Raw genomic sequence first — 17,617 nt, forward strand, 5'->3', positions numbered from 1 at the left:
TCTATATGAATGGGAAAATGATGCAGGAAAATCTTTATTTCCTTATTTTAAAATCCTGTTTGGCACATCCAGTCCTCTCTAAAACTGTTAACAATTCCCTGAAGCATGGATAACCTCTATGTGTAGCACATGGCAGACCAAGGGAGGGATACGCAGCACAGCAGCAGAGAGGACAGGAAAACAAAAGCAGAGCAAGCAGATTGGCCAGGGAGCACAAGGCAGAAAGGAGAAAGCAGAGCAGCAGATCCAGCAGGGGTAGGGTATTGGAGTAGTGCTTAGGGAGGGTAGAGGGTCAAAAGGTTGCCGCCATTGTTCTAAAGTAAAAGAGTTTCCAGTCTGAAAATTCTGTATTCCTTTAAAGGCCCTTGAAATTTCAGGACCACAATTTCATCAAGGACAGGACAGCTAAGTGGGTCACAGGATGATGAACCTGAAATTCCTAATGTTAGTTTATATCAACTTATTATTATCCAGAAGCAAGATATTTATTTTTTTCTGCAATCCCTAACTGAATGTTTTAAATTTGTTTTAAAGAAATAACTGTCATTTTAATGGTTCTAGAGAACCAGCCTGGTCATTTTTAAGGCTGTTACAGTTGCACATAGAACATGAAAAGGGGAATATTTCTTTTGAGCAAGGAAGTTGTCCAGGAGTGATCAAACACTTAAACATGTGCTAATCTTCAAGCTGGTAAGGATTTTGCTTGTCTTCAATGAAGGGAGACTTTGTATTTAAGTACCCTGATGAAGCAGGCTTTAAAAGGTATATGCAGACTACTACAGCAAGCAGGGTTGGATTAACACTTTAGTGGGCCCTAGGCAAACAAACTCGTGGACTCCTACTTAATATTGTATATTTATATTACTTTTTTTTTCACTCAATAATTATAACATGTAAAATAAGCACAGCTGGGTTCCTTCCTCATTTAGGGCTCTAGTCATGTGCCTAATTTGCCTATGCATTAATCCAGCCCTGACAGCAAGTGTTATTTCTGTTACCCTGCTATAACCTCACTGGGCACATCCAGATGAGCCCGCACATGCCTCTTGTGGCATCTCAAACAGAGACACTGCGAGAGGCACACTGGGAACAAAAAAATGTTCCCTGTACTGCATATTTGCAGCGCCAACTCTAAATTTGATACCTGGAAATCCAGGTATCAGAAAATAACCCATAGAAAAAAAGCAGGGCAGGTGGGTCCCCCTGAGGTAAACCAATGGTGGGTCCTCCAGAGACGCTCTGGTATCTGGCCAGAGCATGTCTACCATGCTTCAGTTACCCCAGCACACACCCTTTACAAGCAGGGCAAATAGAAGTGCAGCAAGGCAGTGGCAGGACCCTGCCCTGGGTGCTGTCCAAGGCAAGCAGGGACGGGGGTTGGAGGGTGGATTCTGGGGAGGGGGAGGGGGTGGTGTGGATGTAGAGCAGGTGGGGGGGTGTGGGTAGTGCTGGAAGGGAGTGGCAGGGGATTTGTGGCCCCACACTACCCCCACACCCACCCACAAACCCCAAACCCCACACCTTCAAACCCCACACGACCCACCCACACACCCCCCTCTGGCAAACCTCACACCATCCCCACACAACCCCATACCTCTTCCCACCCCCCTCCTACAAACCTCACATCCCCCCATCACACACCCAGTGTGCCCAGCTACCAGACAGGATGAGGCCTGCTGGAAGGATTGTTGGCTGCAAGGGCAGCTGTCCCCACATCCTGGTTTGTGAAGGGGTCAGGGGGAGCTCTAATTTTTCTATGATAAGAAGGCCAACAGCAAACATCAAATCATACAGATATTTAGAATTTACTTTATTGTGATTATAGAGACACTGGTAGGGTTCCAAATTGCTTTAAAATTGTAAATATAGCAATAAAACATTGACCAACTGATATCTCTTGCTCTCTCTCATGCTCTCTCTCTCTCTCGTGGTCTTTTGTTTTAATTGTGCAAGAACATGGATTTTGGAGTATTTTAAAGAGTGAATTTGGGACTTTTTAATCAGCGAATTTGTAGTTTTTAAATAGGGAACACCAGGATTCCTGATAGTGATGCAAGTGGCAAGACCCAGGCAAAGGAGCCTGCTCAGGGCTGGCATCTCGGACCCAGCTGGAGGGCAAATGAGGTAGCTGACCTTCTGGCTATTTGGGGCCAGGAAGACATACTTTGACTGTTCAGAGCAGGCCACCACACTGAGAACATCTTCCAAGTGACTGCTGCCCAGATGGCAGAACAGGGGCACACATGGCAGCAGTGCTGCACAAACGCCAACTGTGCAGCCATGACCCACTGGCAGCCTTCCCAGAGGCACAGACACCTCTTCTGTGCCCATGTGGTCCCTGTCTGGGTCTGGGAGGTACACAGCCTTGGGGCCACATGCTGTCACAGGTGGCAGCAGGTCATATCCAGGCAGCAGCCCCCACTGCCAGACTGCTGCAGTGGGTAAAGGGTGCAGGGAACTCTCAGGGCTGCTTCAGCAGTCCAGCTGGCACAAGGGGCTAGTGTCCCCAGATACCAATTGGCCAGGCCCCAGAAGCTCCTGTCTAGCTGTCTATCTTCCAAGTTAACATGGACCCCCAGAAGCTCCTGAGAAGCTCTTGCCAGGGCAGCTTTTTATACTGCTGGGGCCAGCACAGAAACAGCACAGATTCTGAATATTTAAATGTTATGGTTCTAGTTATTTCTGATTTTATTTTCAGTAAAAAAAAATGAGCCTTCCCCAAACATGTTCATTATTCTGATGTCCTTATAGGGAGGAAAGGTTAAACATATAATATTTAAATAAAATATTTTATTTTCCTTATTCAGACGTGAAGGTTTGTTATAGCTGCCTTTTTAGATTCTCTAGTCATGTCAGTTCTTAATTGAATTTATTTTTCAGCAATTCTTTATATAAGCTTCATTCTATTTTATACTTTAAAGCAATGAAGAAGAATCTACTTTAAAGAAGACTGTGACTAATTACTTCTTCAGAGTCTATAAGAAATTCAGAATTATTACTGAGAGGATGCTACCGGTTTTCTCCAAAAGTTTCAACAGCTAATATTTCCCCAGCATTATATGAATCCAGCTAATTGGATGGATAGGGAGTCTTTAAGGAGAAAGCAAGTGTTTTAGGCAGAGGTGTCTTTCATTAGATCATACTCTTTTCTCAGAATCAGTACGGAAAAAATAACCCAGCATCTACTTGTGAGGATTTCATTTCTTGGATGAGATTTAGAACTGGAACCCTGACCACTTTGGGTTATTAAAAGATCACAAAGGTAAATCTGTTGATCTTGGCTAAATTCCAGTTTAAAGATGGCTTATTAACAAGTTTCCTCTCCTAGTTTAAATTAGAATAGTTATTTCATCTTCTTTTCCCATGGCTCTCCCTTCTTGTACAGATTTGCAGCTGAGGAACAGTTGTCACCTTGGAGCCCCCAGCTGCATGCATTTGTGCAAATTACATGCTGCATAAGATCCATCAATCCAAATGCACAACCTTTGTTTTGGCAGTAGGCATTATTGCATTGCAGCAGTTTTCCAAGTATCCATAGCATTCTACATGGCTGAACATTAGTTTGATGGTTTGGGCAGTCTTAACTTTTAAGCACTTAAAAGTGAGCAAATGCCAATGAGAATTTTTTTAATGGGATAGCACATTGTTCATCCAACAGGTAGAGCCTGCTAGAATCTTTTGGGATAAGATATATCAAGCTGTAAACTTTCCCTCTCATCCCCACCAAAGATAGCAGACAGGTAGAGAGCAGGGTTGTGTGAAGCTTCTGTCACTGATTTGATTCGGCGGAGATTTGGCCTGATTCGGTGGCCAAATTTCCAAATCTGAATGGAATCAGGAGACAGTTTAATCTCTCCGAATCAAATAGGAACCCTCTGATTCGGACATAGACACACCTTTAAATGTTTTTTCTACATACCTCAAAGTGCCAGGCAACTCATGAATGCTGCAATGCTGATGGATAGAGTGCCCCACAGGAGCGCGGGGGTGGGGGGGGCACTGTGCTCAGTGGTGAACCTGGAAGTGGACCGGACATACTTCCAGTCCACTTCCGGGTCTACCAGGGAGCACGCTGGGCCCCACCCCCCACACACTCCCCGGCTTGGAAATCGGCCACAGGGGGACACTGGGTGCCCCCCCAGACCTAGGAGTCACCAGTTGCCCAGACAGTGGCGGGGGGGGGGGGGGCGCGGCGGCCGAACCGGACGTTCTTCTGGTCCATTTCCAGGTCTGCTGCCAAGCACGCTGGGGAGCCCCCCATGCTCCTGTGGGACACTCCATCTGCCCCAGCATCGCAGCATTCACAAGCCACCTGCTACCTTGAGGTATGTAGAAAAAACATTTTTAAAAGCTGTGTCTATGTCCAAATCGCCAAATCTTTCTGAATCAACTCAGAGAGATTAAAAGGTCTCCTAATTTGATTTAGAGATTCGGCAAACAAATTAGGCCGAATCTCCGCCAAATTGAATCAGGGACCAAAGCTTCACACAGCCCTAGTGATTATCTCTTTATTTAAACATCAGCACAGCATTAACCCAAGCCCATTCCCTCTGGGATATATTAGCTGTGACTCTAGTCTCTAGAATGTTTATAGTCTTCCACATCCATGCTGTAAACATAGAATACTTACTTCCCTCTAACTTGCAATTTAAAACAAATTTGAAAATGTAGTGTTCTCTCATCTGATGGGATGAGGAATTGTGAATACAAAAAAAATGCTTAACTTTTTTTAAAAGGTATGGTGAAACTGGGGACAAAATATGAAGCTACCTACTGGTTTAAGTGCTCCAGGATTCAGGTATTCAAAAGTTTTTCTTAGGTAATGCCACCCATCTTCATTTCTAGAGCCACTTCACATAGATCTTTCTGCCCAAGTACAAAGAAATACTATCATATAATCTTGAAGTGCCTTGGCAAACATATGGAGTCTTGCTAAGGATACTGAAAGTAATTTTCTTTCCATTCCTTGAATTCTCTCCCTAAAGCAAAGAATTTTCATAAAATAAAGCTTTGCTACAATTGAGGCTCTCTCACCACAGTGAAACAAGTAGTCTATCCAAACCAAACAAGTTCAAAATCTATATTTGAGTTGGTCACATTAAATAAAACAACAAATCTTTTCTTTCACTGAGGGTGTAATAACTATCCCACTTGCTTGTTCCCTTCCTTCCTTTTATACTCAGCACCTCATGTCCTTTGTTTGTGAAGCACAGCTACATGGGAACATAACCATTCTGTTGCTATAGAGCTACAGGTCTGAAGCCTGAACTGAAAACCACTGAGGATGACTTGAACCTGAGGTGAATGGGTTTCCCACTTTAACTATCATATTTTTACATGTATAACTTCAGAGAGGCACAGAGTTAATTCTGCCCAAATGAGTCCAGTGACCAAAACTCAGATAGCTTGGGGAAGGTTTCCTCTTAGTACAATCTGAAATTTCAAGGGAGTACAACTGGAAAAATATCTTATTTATAACACGGTAAGAATACTGCTGAATCTTCACAAGTTATTATTTTTTGTCTCTACCCAAGCAAAACTCCCTTGACCTCACTGTGAGCTTTTTGCAAGTGAGGATCACATTATTTAGCTGCATATTAGCACTTTAACTCCCAATGAGACTTACAAGGAGTTGGTCTTGAGACCATTTATGAGCTGTAGCTTGCTAGGGAAAACAGAGAGGGCAGTTGGAAAAGCAATTCAAGGTGTCTGCCCCACCAGAAGCCTTAATAATATATAAATCATTAAACAGTACCATTATAAATTAAAAGACTATGATATAATCCAGTCCATCCCCCTGCCAAAATAGGTTTTTCCCTTAAAAGTACTTTTTTTCTAGAGCTTTGTCCAGCCTAATCTTAAACACCCTGAATTATAGGAATTTCACCACTTTCCCAGTAATACAGTTGTTCAAGTCTCTCACATCTTTTCCCTCATTCAACATGAGGTCTATGATTATGCGTAAGTAGGGTGGCCATATTTCTTGAATCTTAAAACAGAACAGGACCCCTCATCCCCAGTGCTCAGTCTCCAGCCTCATCAGCTCTTTCTGAGCTCCAGTTTAAGCAAAGTGTGCCAGTGAAGTGGTCAGTTTATAAAATGAATGTTTTTGCCCTGCACTGGACTGCCAGGAATGGGAAATATGGGGCCTAGAGGGAAGAGAGCAAGCAAAAGGAAACATGGCTCAGCGAAGTGGATGCTACTTTGGAGGACACGGGGTCCTTGGTTCCATCTCTCTCCCCAGCTGAGCAGAAATTATCCCTCTCTTGTTCATCTATTTTATCTAATTAACGTTAAATGCAAGATGCAGAAAAGCCACCCAGAACAAGGGCCAGAACTCCTCCAACTCTTAGTTTCCCCCTCACTGTTGTTCTCTAAAGTATGTGCCCAGGCAATTCTATTCTCCCCAGAGCCTATGAGCACAACAGTGTATCTTTCTGAGTCTGTTCAGAAGTGAGGTACATGACAAACACCACTATGCAAGTGCAAACAGAATCCAAACTGTGTGTAAGCACCAAGAATAGTACTTATATCACTATGTAAGTGCCACTTAGGTGCCAAAAAGTGAAATAGGATTTAGCCCTAAATTTTTAATCCATTCAAAAAGGTGGTGGCTTACATTAAGCATTTAGGCATCTGAGTTAAAAAGTCTTTAGCTATACTTGAAGGTTCTTCGGAAAGGTGCAAAATAATTTCCAGCCTCTGAAGGCATCACAACAAATGAAAGAAATCACTTCCAATCTGACCCTTCCAAGCCAAAGCCCCAGTGACTGCTACAGACATGCTACAAGGACATTGACTCATGGGAAGCAGCCTTAGGAAAGTCAAATGCAGGTGGCTGATTGATTGCAATAAGCAGTGAAATTTAAAAGCTGAATTTGGCCATACAAAAAATACATATATCTAGCGATAGTGTGATGTCCTTGCTTGTTTGCACGGGAATTAAGTATGCAAGAAACCCAGCAAATTATGCTTCCTAGCATAGTAAAAGCAATGGAATCTGGTGCAGTATCATGGGACAAAATATTATATGCAACTTGTAGGCTAAAAGAAAAAATAAAACCTATATGAATGTAGGAAGTGCACTTGTCAATTATTACAGAAGACCATGGAAAACACCTAATGGTACAGAAAAGAGGGAAGAGGGATAAGAAATCTCATTGATGAATGAAAATACTGTGCAAAATGATTAGACAGAATAGCCCACCCAGCGCCACTACTTGAGCTGAATAAGGAGATAATGATAAACAACCACAGATGGCAACAAGAGGGAGAGACTGTTGTTGCTGGAAGATGACTCATGGGATAGGTCTGTGTCTTGCCCTAATCAACTGGCAAAAAGTGAGGGAGCTAAATTTAGCTGCATTACAGCAGGAAAAACCTACCCCTTTCTATATTAAGGTGCCCTCTTTTTCTGTGCTATTGAATTTCTGTAATACATGCCATTTCTAGTTTGCTTCTGTACCTGTTTATATCAGAAAATGATCTGTAGTTAGGCAGGTTTACAAAACTGACATTCAACACCACTAGGTCATATACGACAGTGCATCCCGAACTGTGGGGCACACCCCCTTTGGAGGAACAAAAGGTCCCTGGCAGGGGCTTGTGTAAATCTCAGTGGCAATCAGTGGCACCCCTTACTTTGCTCCCCCCGCCCCCACTTTTCCCGGATGCCACTTACCACCAGTAAAGGAATCAGATGCAATCAGTGGTAGGGAGACCTGGTTGCTGAAGGAGGGGGCACAAGAGTGCTTGGCTTTACTAGAATAGGTCCTAAACCCAGTAGTTTGGAAAATGCTGAACTAAAGTATAGCAGAGAGGACTGTTCTGAGGTAACTGTTTGGTCCGTCTTCTCCTATACTATTAGGGCTTTGCTACACATTAACGCTGAGCCGCAGAAATGTTGATCAGTGTTAGTGCTAGCTTGAGTGTGGAGCAGTCACGTGTTCAGGCCAGCAGGGGCCTGAAAGAGTGAAAGGTAAAAATATACTTCCCCCTCCTATTCTGGGCTCCCCGCTGCCCCCTACCCTGCTTACTTGTGGCTGCCTGAGCTGCGCATCCCAGGGGAGCAGGCAGGGAAAGGTAAACCTGCCTGGTCAGCCCCTGCCACCATGGCTGGGCTGATGCTCCTCTCCAGACTGAACCTGACCCATAGAGCAACAGCAGTGGCAGCAGTGGTGAGGCAGACAGGTTAACCCTTCTCTGCCTGCTCCCCTGGAATAGACAGCATGGGCAGCCACAAAGTGGGACTGGGGGGTATACAGGGATCTGGGATGCTAGGGAGGGTGGGGGGCAGGAGACACAATCCAGGCCAGTGGTAGGGTGGGGAAGCAGGTGGGATGTGTACACAAAATGTATAGCCTAGAGTCTAGGGATTCCAATTGCCATCCTATCCCTTTAGCAAGGGCACCATTTACCTTTGTACGTTACAGTAGAGAAATTGTTTTCATAGATTCGCAGATGTTTGGGTCGAAAGGGACCTCGGTAGATCATTGAGTCTGACCTCCTGCCCTGGGCAGGAAAGAATGCTGGGGTCAGACGACCCAGCCAGGTGCACCCCAGGCAGGTGCATATCTAGCCTCCTCTTAAAGACCCCCAAGGTAGGTAGGGGCGAGCACCACCTCCCTTGGAAGCCCATTCCAGATTCCGGCAACCCTGACAATAAAGAAGTTCTTCCTGATGTCGAACCTAAATCTGCTCTCCGTCAGTTTATGGCCGTTGTTCCTAGTTACTCTAAGGGGCGCCCTGGTAAACAGAGCACCCCTTTCTAGTCTCTCTTTCCTTCCACTGAGCTAAAAAAGAACCAGTAAAAGTACTTAAGCACTACATCTCCAGCACTGTCAAACCAATATAGTATTTCACAGCCTCTAATGGGGACGAACACAAAGAAACTGAAAGACAGTTTAAAGAAACCATTAATAAAGAATAATAAAGGAATAGTATGATCAGTAGATGTGAGTATTATATTCAGACCTTTTGTTTTGCATTTTGGTTGAGACAAGAAAAAGCTCTTTAGATAATTCCTTTGTTCTGCTTTCTTTTTCCTTTTTTATGGAACTCTGGAACACCCTAGCTGCATGTATATTTTATTCCCTTTTGTTTCTGCTGTCAGCATGGCAAAATACCACAAAGTATTTCCTATGATTGAATTTCACAGGTATATTTTCATAATGATTGCATAATAAATACAATACTTTTATATTACACTTTCCATGAGCAAAAACAAACGAGAGAAAAAACTATTCTAATTTTTTAATTAAATCTGTGCAACAGACAAGCAAAATATCTCATTAGCAAATCACAGGTTACAGAAAGCAGTGACAAATAAGACAATGCAATATAAATAGAGCTGATGCTCTATTTCTGTTATAGTCATTTGAGGGAAGGTAGCAAATAGTTTCAACAAATCAAAAACAATCAAACTAAAATGGTTTGTTGTGGATCATTTGACTACACTTTGTACACAGTGAAAAGAACAAACCTGTCAATAAATTTGGTTAAATATAAAAGTAGAAAGTTAGCTTACTTCTCTAATGAGCTTTTTTCTAATCTTTGCTTCTCTTTCTTTTGCCGGTCTTTGTGCTTCTTTACTCGAATTTCCCACAAGCCTCTTATGGCAGAAAAATCAAATATTATCACCTGATGCCCCATATTGCTGACATTAAGCTTCTCCTGAAAGAACAAATGATCATTAAAACTTCATCATGAGAAGGGAAGAAAGAATGAACACAAGTAATGAAATGTACTCGTCCAGTTCCTTACATTTTCGTTGGAAAAAAAATAAACAAAGTAATAAGAAATATTAACTCTTGCCTATACAACACCTGTACAACTCTGTTTTGAGGTTTATACCAGTCTCCTATCACTGTATTACCTAAGCACCCGTTAACAAGAGTTAAAAGATTATTTGACTTCATGGAGTTTCCTGCTCTTATCCCTTTTCAAAGTAAAATTCTGCCCTTCACCCCCAAATATGAACCCAATTAACTGTCCTCCAACAAAAGAAACTTTGAAATGGTTTTTATCAATAATCATCATCATCATTTATATTTATAAAATGCATATAAATCCTGAATGATCCTAAAGCATTTAATATACGTGGATTCCCTTTCTATTAACTTTAATGCATGCAATAAATTCTATATCAGGTGAATAGACCCATTCCAATCAATGAAACTATTTCTATGGGTCAGGGCTCATCATGGGAACGAGAGTTAAAGCAGTGGGAACCAGCGTTTTTGGCAGGCATGCTACTGATTAGCTCCAAATCCTCTCTAGGTATGTCTACACGTGCAATTAATGCAAAGCAATAAACTCCAGAGCAGTTTGATCCAGAGTATAGTGCTCCTGGGCACAGGATTTACATGTGCACCTGGGACAGCAGCAATTTGAGCTGGGGCATAGCAGTTTATGCCAGGACTGCTCTGCCCAGGGCTCCGGGTAGCAGGAGCAACAGGAGGGGGTTGGCTGGGTCACAAGGGTGCTGAAAGTGTGGAGCTGTATGGCTAGGCAGCAGGCAAGATCCTAGCCCCCAACTGGCTGGGCTGGTTGGGAACAATTTACACCCACGGTCAGCATCTATATGTGTGTTTAATCACAGTAAATTAGAAGATAGAACTGTTCCCAACATTATTATCTTACTGCGGCATAAAGTAGTATACCGAAACCTAATAGCATTGCACACGTAGACAGTGGTATTTTACTCCCAAGCTAATTAGTCTATTCCACAGTAAAGTTCATGTGTAGATGCAGCCACTGAGTGCTATTCCAATCCCTTTCCTCTGCCTGAACTGCTGCTCTGCTCTCTGCTTCCTGTCCTGTGCTCCCTGCCCAATCTGCTGCTTTGCTTCCTGCTCTGTCTGCAGCTGCGCTCCCTGTCCCCTCCCCAGTCTGCTGTGTGTCACACACCAAAACTGCCTGTGCCACTTGTAGCACATGTGCCACAGGTTAGCTAACTTTGGGTTAAAAGGTCTCTAATACCCAGGAATAACAATCTATTGCTGAGGTACAAATAAGAATTTGTGAGATGTAGCAATTGTTTAGCAGAATACAGCAATACCTTTGAACAGATTGAGACTTCATTTTGGAAAAGTATTTAGTCATGTGCTTACCCTGATGAATTTGAGCCGAAGTCAGGAAGTACGGCATACGGTCAGCATCTATATGTGTGTTTAATCACAGTAAATTAGAAGATAGAACTGTTCCCAACATTATTATCTTACTGCGGCATAAAGTAGTATACCGAAACCTAATAGCATTGCACACGTAGACAGTGGTATTTTACTCCCAAGCTAATTAGTCTATTCCACAGTAAAGTTCATGTGTAGATGCAGCCACTGAGTGCTATTCCAATCCCTTTCCTCTGCCTGAACTGCTGCTCTGCTCTCTGCTTCCTGTCCTGTGCTCCCTGCCCAATCTGCTGCTTTGCTTCCTGCTCTGTCTGCAGCTGCGCTCCCTGTCCCCTCCCCAGTCTGCTGTGTGTCACACACCAAAACTGCCTGTGCCACTTGTAGCACATGTGCCACAGGTTAGCTAACTTTGGGTTAAAAGGTCTCTAATACCCAGGAATAACAATCTATTGCTGAGGTACAAATAAGAATTTGTGAGATGTAGCAATTGTTTAGCAGAATACAGCAATACCTTTGAACAGATTGAGACTTCATTTTGGAAAAGTATTTAGTCATGTGCTTACCCTGATGAATTTGAGCCGAAGTCAGGAAGTACGGCATGCTGTATTCGATTATAACTACAGAGACAGTCAGTTATTATCTGCAGCCTTTTTCTGGTGAAGTCAGTGGCACACCTTCCCATTGCCTTTAATAGGAACTGTGTTGGAACTTGGACATGAGTGTTAATGCTTCAATCCTTGCAAAAAAGCACTGTGGGATATTTAATGACCACAAGGGGGTGAAGACCTTGGTTTTACATCTTATTAAATAGACAGTACATCCAAGAGCATAGTGCCTCTTAGCACTGTTCTGGGGCACTAGTTCAGTACTGTCAAAGAAGGAAGCAAGCTACCTACTAAATCACTAACACAAGTAGAGCCATAAATCTGGATAAAACTAGTAAAACTATTCACTCTTGCTTGGAGTCATTGCTGAAGATGTAATCATTTTGACTTGATTTTTATCATGAAATGCAGCTAATCTATCTATAGAGGGCTTTTGTTATGCTTACTTGTTCATAAAATGGTTCACTGAGCCAATATGAGGCAATCTTATAAAACTGAAATCTGAAAGCCTTTTAAAAATAATTGCTTCCACCAAGATAAAAAGTGCTGTTTCTTCCCTTTTTTTAACTTCACTTGAGATTTCATTAGATGCCACTTTTATTACACTGTTCGTTAGTAAAATTTAAAAAAAAGACTTGAGCTGTCAATTGGCTGTTGAAAAAATAACTAGCCCTTTATCTTAGTAAGTGTTTTCAAGCTTTTGGTGATTAATTTTCCCCAACTTCTGACTCTCACCATTGTTTCCAAGTCTCCAGTTTTTCCTTGGGGGCCACTTACTATTCGTCCTTCAGTTAGAACTCTTAGGGGAAGTGTTCCCCGCCTCCTATTTTTCCATTTATTTGTGCTTTTTCTTAATATTTTTCCTCTTAACCTACAAAATCTCTCTCTGATAGAAAACATATAAAATACAATAATCAGTGGTTTATCAAGTGAAATATCTTGCTCTCCCCTGCTAAAACTGTTAGGAATTATCAGTATGTATTCTGAAAGGATATATCCCTGTTCGCACTCCTTACTTGTTATGTCAGTAACAGATGTCCTACATACTACTATGAAAATGAAGGACACTCTTAATGCTAACATATGGATAGGTCAAATGTTTTGTATGCCAGTTTTTGGATGATTGTATGAACTCCACTTTTACTGATCATAAAGCAGCGTCTGTTGTTTATTTGTATTTATGTGTGTTAACAGTGAAGCATCAAATAGTTCCCAGTATTTCTTCAACCAACTGCTGATAACAACAGAGTCAAAACCCCATTAGTAGCAAAATAATGAGAACAATGACCTTCCTTCTTTATGGAAAGTTTTGTCTATAATCAGATGCAATGCCTTAACACTTACTTGACTGTCAATTTATAGTAGGCTGTTTGCTGCTTAAGAGACCATCCTTTCCTTTCCTGTACTAGTAGATGGGCTGGACTAGGTTAGGGAGCTTCACTTGAGCAAGGTGGCAAGACTCATTACCCCCAGTGGCTGAGCAACAGCAGAGTCCTTCCAGAAGGTCTAATCTCTCTTAATGAGCCAAACTTTAATGACTGTGGAAACTGTCACTTGAGCAGTTTGGAGGTACAGTGTCCAAGAGGATTTTGAGCCTTGGCGCCAACTTGACAAGTAACCATTAGTCTGAGACCTTCAATTAATGGTGGTGAAAGTACTGTCAATTCCCTTAAAATATTTCCCACTGCTGCCACAACCACCTCTGCTTTCCTAGACAGAGTATAAAACAACTGGTCTTGACTGATCAACATCTATCAGGCCCTGGAGCACCTTGTGGAGAATGCAGATAATCTCAGTGGAGAAATTTGCATTCACCCAGCTTTCACCCACATAGTGGAGATGCATAGGATTCAGAGTGACCTAGATAAATTAGAGAATTGGGCCAAAAGGAATCTCATGAGATTCAACAAGGACAAGTGCATAGTAATCGACCCCATCTGCATGTGGCTGGGATGCAGTAGTCCTGGAAGCTGGGACAAGTCTCCCAGCCACATGGAAATTGGGTACCAACCTGATCTCCACATGGCTGGGAGAGCTGTCACAGCTGCTAAGACTGCTGCATCCCAGCCATGTGGAGACTGGGCACCGACCCGATCTCCACATGGCTGGGAGAGCTGTCCCAGCTTCCAGGACTGCTGCATTCCAGCCACATGGAGATTGGGCCCCGACCCAATCCTCATGTGGCTGGGACACAGTAATCCACTTGTAGCACATGTGCCACAGGTTGGCTAACTCTGGGTTAAAAGGTCAGTCTCTAATACCCAGGAATAACTTAATCTATTGCTGAGGTACAAATACCAATTTGTCTGCAAAAATATTGGGCTGCCCATCACAATGCCCTAATAAAATCAGAGACCCCTCAGGTGATGATTTTCAAATCTTCCAGGGGGCTCTCTCATTTCTTATGGGAGGGTTCAGCCCCCCCTCCCCCAACTTTCCCATAATTCAAACCCTAGTCCCAGCTGCTGGAACAGCTCTTCCCCACCCCGTGGAGATTGGGACCAGCCCCTGTGCCCCCTACCAGCCCCAGGCTGGCACCTGGAGGAGCCTAGAGCTCCCCCAGCTGCTGCAGAGGGGCAGAGCAAGGCAGGGGGACAGCAGCAGCCCTGAACTCAACTGCTCCCATACTGGTGCACACGTAAACACATTCCTGGGCACAGTTTATTGCATTATATTTTAATGCACAGTAACCTTAAGGTGCATTAATTGCACATGTAGATGCACCCCCTGTTTAGCATTTTAGGCCAAATGAGCATATTATGACTGTTCTACCCCTCTTGTACCTACTCAGGTTGTAGTCAGATTGCAAAGGATGTTGGTGTATCTAGCAACTGTATTGTGAACCACGTTGCTGTTATTTTAACATGATTAAAGAAAATATTACCTCTGGAAACCATTAAAATTCCTTCAACATGATAATCACTATCAACATGACATCATTCTTGCATCTTGCCTGCATATATATTACAACTGTGTAGGACAGCATAAAAAAACTGAGATAAAGAAATGTCCATAGAGTGTTTTTTATTTGACCCCTTTAAACTCTATATGACTAAAACTAAAACTTTAAACTATATATGATATTATATACATCTCTTTCCAAAAGAAGGGCTCAGAAAAGCATTAAGGAAAACAAATATCAAGACAATCAGATTACACTTCTAAATCCTGTTGTCCCCAGCCCATGGGACAAAGGGGTATAGCTCCATAGCAACACATGCAGAGGGAGAATCCAGGGAAATGGGCATGTATGATCTGGGGCTGTAATATGCTGTCAAAGTTTCTCTTCATGAAAACTTAAAATAGGAAGCATTGCTCCAGAGAGATCAAATAGTTCTACCTTCATGCACTCCCAAGCACTAAACTCTATGCTGGAAAATGAAGTCTGTGGAGCATTAATTTATGCTCTGGAAAGTTCAGGAATGTATGCTACCAAGCACCCTCTTACTTTGGGCCCCCTCAGCTCACCCACTCCCAACAGTCATCCCCTTGGCCTCATTCCATCTGCACATACCTTCCTATATCACAAAATCAGAACTGATCATTACTTGGTTACAATCTTGACTCCCTACCCATTTCAGTACCTTCCTCATCCTCAGCATTTTCTCTTGTCCCTTCATCATGCAATTCATAGAATCATAGGGTTAGATGGGATCTCAAGGGTGATCTAGTCCAGCTCCTTTACAAAATGTGTTAAGAACAACAAATTCTTCATTTCAGACAGACACCCCTTTTTGAAAAATCTTCAATTGTTTCCCAGCTTCCCTGGGCAGGTTGTTAAATTGTACTGTTGTTCTTACAGGCAGTATTTTTTTTTCCTGATTTGTTCCGAATCTGCTGCTTTGCTGCAGTTTAAACCTAATGTCACATGCCCTGCCCTTTGTGGCAGGGGAGAACAATCTTGAAATAATAATAACAATAATGAAAATATGTCTCATCTTGTGTGGGTTTTCACTGTTCTTTTCCCATTAAACCGAGGTCCTGGCCAGAGAAGCATATATCCCTCATACCTGCAAAATTTTACTTAATAACTGTATTGAGTTTGCAGCTGAATACCATATTCCTTGGATGACATCTGCCTCTGAATTATATTGTAGATCATCAGTGTACCTTTCTCAGATGATGCATTGTTATAATGTTCATTCAGTCTTATGATGTATTAGCGAGATAGATCATGAAAGCAAGGCTTTTGGTAATATACCATAATGAAATCACAGTGCCTTCCAGGGAAGAAAGGATTCAGGACCATAAAGGGAAAGTAAAGGCATGATTTACAATAGCATTACCTGTGGACAAAGCAGCTCTGTATACAGGGTGCTTTGGTAGCTGATAATTTCATGCCCCATTATACCCCTACCCAGATAATTTAGTAGGTTTTTATCAATATCCTTAGATGTAACACATTATGCTAAATTCATCCCTGGTACATCTCCATTGACTTCAGTAGAGTTAGTTCAGGAAAGAAGCTGACTCATTAAGTAAAATTCATGGTTGTTTTTCAAAACTTTACATAACCGTCTCCTGATTTTCAGGAGGACATTGAATAAGGACTGTACTTCAAAGAGGTGTGCATGATTTTTAAATACTTAAGTTGAGACATCCTGTCAGCTCCAGTATAAAATTATGTAAGTTTTTGAAAGTTATAAACATTTATTTACAAAAAGATGTCATGTTTGCAGGCCATAGAAATTGAATTTCTGGGATTTTCATTCTTTCTGCTTTTGTTGTTTTCATATTTGTGTTCCAGATATAATAGGAATTAAATTCATGTTTTCTGTTTTGTTTTATTTTTCCTCCAGACATTTTAGAACTGAAGACAGCTGCAGTCTTTCATGGCCTAGGATGGCCCTTCAAGCAACCTGCCACTGGGCGCATCTACATGTGCGCCAGACTGCACAGCTGTTACTTGTTAAGCAAATACTAAATAACTGAATAATAACTGATGTTGCTGAGCAGTCTGAATGCCGCACAGGTCTTTTCCCAGGCTACTGCATGGTAGCAACAAGCTGCTGCACAGTAGCACTGACATCACAGTTCGTGCCCACCAACACTATGGTGCTGTATGAACAAGCTACAGCAATGTAACTCATCACTGTGTTGACATAATGCCTTGTGTAGCTGTGCCTTCAGTTTCCCTTTTAGCTCCCAGAATCAGCCACTCGCATCTAGAATCTCTAAACCAATATTCCTCTTCTTTTGGGGTGAAGCAGAGTTTCACAGTTCTTCTCCTTAGGGCTATATTTCCAGGCTTTGCTAGCCTGGTTCTTCACAGACCTGCTCCAAATTTCCAATCCTAACCTGTACATTTTCCCATCAGCTTCAGAGCCCTGCTGCCAGAGGACAAGTTGAGTCAGATTCTATTCCACCTATTGGGTGCAAGAATGGATTTAGCCGCTCAAGTGTGATACTATTCGATGCTGTTTATATCCTGAAAATCTCCATCAATTGATCTACTTCTGCAACACACCATCATCTTAACCGTAAGACTGAGTCACAGAAAAGCAGCAAGGAGGAGGATGACCCACCCAACCTTTTAACTGTTTTTCAGGGACTCAAGCAGGATGACCTGTTCTGTCTGAGCTCCTCATCCCAGCATCTCTGGGTAAATTGGGGTGGGGGCAGGGGTGGGTGAGAGTGTGGGGGGCTGTTGATCTGGGGGGGATGGCAGTCAAGGGGCTAAAAATAGCCCCTGGTCCAGGGGAGAGAGAGCCCCTGCCACCCCCCCCAAACTCCCCTGTGGACCCTGCTAGCCCCTCCAATCTCCCCAAGCCACCTATGGACCCTGCCTACACCCTGATCTCCCCATTCCCCACCCTTACAGATCCTCATAGCCCCTGCAGATCTCACCTGCCCCCCTGGCCCCCCCACCCAGCTCGCACACCC

General features: G+C 42.8%; 1 protein-coding gene across 2 annotated transcripts in view; it reads right to left on the reverse strand.

The window, feature by feature from the left end:
• LRRC2 (leucine rich repeat containing 2) overlaps positions 1-17,617 on the reverse strand; it is a 108,938-nt gene that overhangs the window by 86,294 nt on the left and 5,027 nt on the right. For both annotated transcript variants that reach the window (XR_003092773.1, XM_006018443.3), the window contains exon 2: positions 9,527-9,672. Coding sequence is in view for 1 of the 2 variants with exons in the window: in XM_006018443.3 (XP_006018505.1) it covers positions 9,527-9,651 (125 nt within the window). In the remaining variant the exon portion in view is untranslated. The remainder of the gene's footprint in view (positions 1-9,526; positions 9,673-17,617) is intronic.

Source organism: Alligator sinensis, unplaced genomic scaffold (genome assembly GCF_000455745.1).
Source record: "Alligator sinensis unplaced genomic scaffold, ASM45574v1 scaffold240_1, whole genome shotgun sequence".
In the NCBI taxonomy this organism is placed as follows: Eukaryota; Metazoa; Chordata; order Crocodylia; family Alligatoridae; genus Alligator; species Alligator sinensis.